Here is a 4,581-nt window from a genome sequence, read left to right on the forward strand (position 1 = left end):
GAATAAGTTATTCAATCAACGATTGGATAATTATAATGCACACTATGTGGATTTTTAAATATTAATATACCTACACAAAGGATAATGGTTTTTTAATGACTAACAATTAAAGGAATATGTGTGGAAGTAATTATTCCTTTAGTTTTGCGCCAGTCATTAATGACCGTTTGCACCGACAAATTTAAGCGGAGCTTAGCTTAAGCGTCGCTTAAAATCCATGGCAACGATTATTGAGACAATGGTTGCCATGGATTTTAAGGTACGCTTAAGCTAAGTTCCGCTTAAATTTGTCGGTGCAAATGGGCATGAAGGTTTGTACGCCTTTTCGTACCTCTTTCTTGATTTTGTGGGGAGCGAATATTGCACTACGGCGGCCGCAGCTTCGGCTACATTATAACAACGTCTCGCGTAGGTACTCTTCTTCACTGATACCTGCTTTTGTACCTAGTTATAAAGACTGTACAGTTGAAAAGTACGAAGCATAAACTGCAAACTGCATTAAAAATGACACTGATCGATTTAATTATTTTGAAATCTCTATGGAAACAATTAAATAAAGTGATTTTAGCATGCGTGGTTAGGTAAACCTGTCGCCAGGAAAGATTGCCGGTCATAGAACACTTGATCCCGGTTTACATTCTATGTTTTTCTAAACGTGTGAGCGACTTCCGGGGTAGTATCGTGTGAATGTTGAACAAAAAGACTTCTCGTTCGACATTGGCACGATCCTATTCCGGAAATCACTCGCATCATAGATTGTAAATCGACACAAGGTGTGCTGTGACCGGCAATCTTTCCTGGCAAGAGTTATATCAAAATTTCACACATATTAATAATTTAATCTACATGTTGGATGGACCACCAACCTTTTTAAATATCACAAAAAATTGTTAATTAACTAAAATAATAATATTATTATTAATTTATCTAGATTTATGTAGAAAAAGGGGAACAAGGAACCCATGAAGTAAAAAGTCTTTTCTAAGTTGTTGTCTAAATTACAATTTTTTAATCGAATTAAATTAATCGTATGTGTAGCGTACATGGGAGAATACCTTGTTCCATTCACAAGGTGATTTTACAGATTTATATACAGAGTGTAAACGGAACTAGGGAACGCGATTTTTCGCCGAAGTTATTAGATATAAAAAAATCTTTCAAATAAAAAATTTAAGCTACATAAATTAATGTAAATCAAAAAAAAAAAATTTTAATTTTCGGGAATATACCTATTTTTGACTTTTTTTAAAGTACCAAATACTGTTTGGTAGGAAATAATTTTTGCTTTAAAAGTTTCATAAGTCATATGTATCATATTATGTCAAATGCCATTAAAAGGTTCCATTTAGTATGTACCTAATTACAGAAATCAAGTAATATCAATAACAAGAGAAAGCCTCGAAAACTCAAATTCACTATCGGACAATATTCGTAAAGAAATCATGATAATTTTAGTACGAAGGATGAGGTAGGTAATAAAAATGACAACAGACATATCATGTCATTTTGCCTAGGAACGATGATACAGCTACCTTATATTTATAAATTATGATAAACATTCCACTACAGACATTATTTTAAATGATCGATTGTGAGTACAAACCGAGCTGGGAAGTGGTTCATAACCAACTCTCCGCGCTTATACAAAGCCCTCGGCCTAGGTAATAAACCACTTCCTAGCTCGGTATGAAATCTATAATTTCTTAGCCTACAATAAATCACAAAGAAAGGTATCGCAAAACTTTATTTATACACACTTTGAATTGTAATAACGCGCAAATATTTTATCACCATCCACCGTGGCCCCAACCTCCACCTCCCCATCCGCCGCCACCCCAACCGCCACCCCATCCACCGCCACCCCAACCGCCGTGACCATGGCCTCCCCAGCCGCCGCCGTAACCGCCGTCCCATCCACCGTGATGGTGATGGTGGTGATGGTGAGGACTTGCAGATTCGGCGACGTTCAAAATTTCGACTTCTTCTGGTTGAGGAACCGGAACAGCGAACGTTAACGCCAGGACGGCAAATAACACGAGTACCTACAATTACCAAATTAGATTACGTAAATTTTTTATTTAACGAGTGCATTTTACCTTGTTCATCATCTTGATCCGGTTTGTTTTATACGTATAAAAATTGGTCGAGTACTAACACATTTTGTGGAATGCCTAACTTATATAGCACCTCAGATTCGAGGTTCATCAAAACTTGCTAATTTATTACCTTATGGAAATGTTTACACGCAGCTACAACAAATCATAGATATTTTCATTCTTGTTTTATATAATAAGCAACATAAAAAATACACAATGTGAGTAGTTTAGTTGAATGTAAACGAACTACATTTTTTATTAAGAGTCGTTTTACTAATAATTATTACAGCTTATTTAAATGCTTTTTTTATAATCTATAATTAAAGTTTTTGTCTACAACAAAATTCTGGCTAATACTGTTCATAACCCATCATAAATTTCATTATTTTCATCATTTATATTCTTCTCTCTATTAGATGTCTAATTAATCTAATTGGATTAATGCAAAAAAAATGTGAAAATGTATTAAATATCGGCTAAAGGGGGTAGCCACGTGCATATCAACATATACTGCACTATATCGGCATCATTGGCGCACTTAAATCAACATTTTCAAGAAGAGAATGTCCAAAAGCATTGAAGGTCGGTAAAGTATTACCCATAAAAAAAATACCACTACCGACCCGGATAACTACAGACCTATTACTAAGTATATCATCCGGGTTTTCCAAAATCTTTGAATATTGCTATTTAAATCGCCTAAATAACCATGGATAATATCCCGACATGGTTTCCGATCATGTAAATCAACGATTTCTGCGATTTGGAAGTTTCACTTTTTAAAAATGTCACAGCCAACTATGGTGGGCATTTAAAAAAATGTTTGTTATAACTCGAAAATTATAAAAGAAAAATCGAAATTAATAAATGTATCATATTAAGCCAAAAATCTACAATTTTTGGTCTTTGCATATTTCTGTATTTCTAATACTAACGATTGACATTTAAAAGAAAAATCATTAAATCTGTTTTTCGCCCATATCTAGTAATCTGTGGATTTTTTTCAAAAAACAAAGCATCTTGAATAAGCTCTTAAAACGACAGCTCTTTCCTCATTTAACCGAATCTCTATGTCTTACGGTTTCCGAGATCCTAATGTTTAAAATGAAAAAAAAAACTCACCCTGTATATAATTCTCTACCGAAGCTGTACTTGTTGTAGTCAGCATCATTTTAAATGCAAACTTAAAAATTATTTGAAGGAAAATTGTTTTTACTTCATCGCCAAATATTTTAAATTCCGCTTGTAATAAATAATGAAATGAAATTTATGATGGGTTATGAACGGTATTAGCCAGAATTTTGTTGTAGACAAAAACTTTAATCTTATTAATTGTTTCCTCTATTCGTACTTACCATGACGCATCCTATGTAATATTGTAAATTATCTAAAGGAATTATTTTAAAGCACCACCAACAAGAATTCCATCTGTTTTATACTAGTCAAAATGAAATTTTCCACTAGACGAATTGGGCTAATTGGATGAGATTATTAAGATTATTGAGACGTGGAGTACAGGCAAAATAGAAGAATTAAATTCTAAGTTATTGGTGCTCAAAAGTGGTACTTTTATTTTAGACACTATTTTGAGTCTCTTATTCACTCCAAATTTAACGGGAGAGTCAGTATGTCTCAAATGTAATAATGGTACGGAGAGTACACGTGGAACGAATCCTAGAGTTTGTGTAGGAGGAAGGGTATTCAACTTCGAACCACTGTTACGTTTGTACACCCCCGAACAAAATGGTAAGGCGGGAAGGTTGAAAAAAACAGAAACCGACGCGCCGCTCCGCAGTTTGTTTGGAGATTACGCAAACAGAATATTTTCCAAAAAGTACTACGTATGTAATGGTCCGGTACTAACACAATGCATACCGTTTATGGGATCCGGAAGTAGGGAAAGCCGTGATAGCTAGAGATGTCTCTGGAGTCTGGATTACGATAGGAGGGTGGATAGGCCTCAAATTCGGGTACTTTATACTACTTTCCTGACTTCTTGATGTTCAAACACTCAACGTCACTTCAAGTCATCCAACACGTGAGATGAACCAAAGGATGCCGGAAAGGGAGGTGGAGGTGAATTTTGCATTCTCTTGATAGTTGAGTCCTTAGTTGAGTTTTGAGTAGATTAGCTACAACTTTAATAACATACAATTCCAAAGGCCACCCTCTCAACTAATTTTTACGAACTTGCGGAATGAAAAAGGGTTGTTAAAACAATCGTATCTCCAAATCGTCCTAACATTGAGGAGTGTTAACCCTTTGCCATGCTTTTCTTCTGAAGCTACCTCTGAGCCACGTGTTGCGGTTATTTAATTAAGTATTTAATTGCACATCATTCATTTTATGACCCAAGAACGTAAAGCTACTGGGGATTTTTTAATTTTCATTGTATCCAAATATGCTAAACGTTTTTTCGTCTAGTATAATTAAACGTTTCACCTGGAATTTGTTTACAACTGTTACGCTAATATCAGCGAAAGGT

General features: G+C 34.8%; 1 protein-coding gene across 1 annotated transcript; it reads right to left on the reverse strand.

The window, feature by feature from the left end:
• Positions 1-1,494: 1,494 nt before the first annotated feature.
• Positions 1,495-2,238, reverse strand: LOC116160510 (holotricin-3-like). Its single transcript, XM_031473726.1, has 2 exons — positions 2,097-2,238; positions 1,495-2,042 (listed from the first exon to the last, which is right to left on the reverse strand). The coding sequence occupies exons 1-2, from the start codon at positions 2,106-2,108 to the stop codon at positions 1,788-1,790; spliced, it is 267 nt and encodes an 88-aa protein (XP_031329586.1). The 5' UTR covers positions 2,109-2,238; the 3' UTR covers positions 1,495-1,787.
• Between the last annotated feature and the right edge of the window lie 2,343 nt (positions 2,239-4,581).

Source organism: Photinus pyralis, unplaced genomic scaffold (assembly GCF_008802855.1).
Source record: "Photinus pyralis isolate 1611_PpyrPB1 unplaced genomic scaffold, Ppyr1.3 Ppyr1.4_LG1, whole genome shotgun sequence".
NCBI classification, from domain to species: domain Eukaryota; kingdom Metazoa; phylum Arthropoda; class Insecta; order Coleoptera; family Lampyridae; genus Photinus; species Photinus pyralis.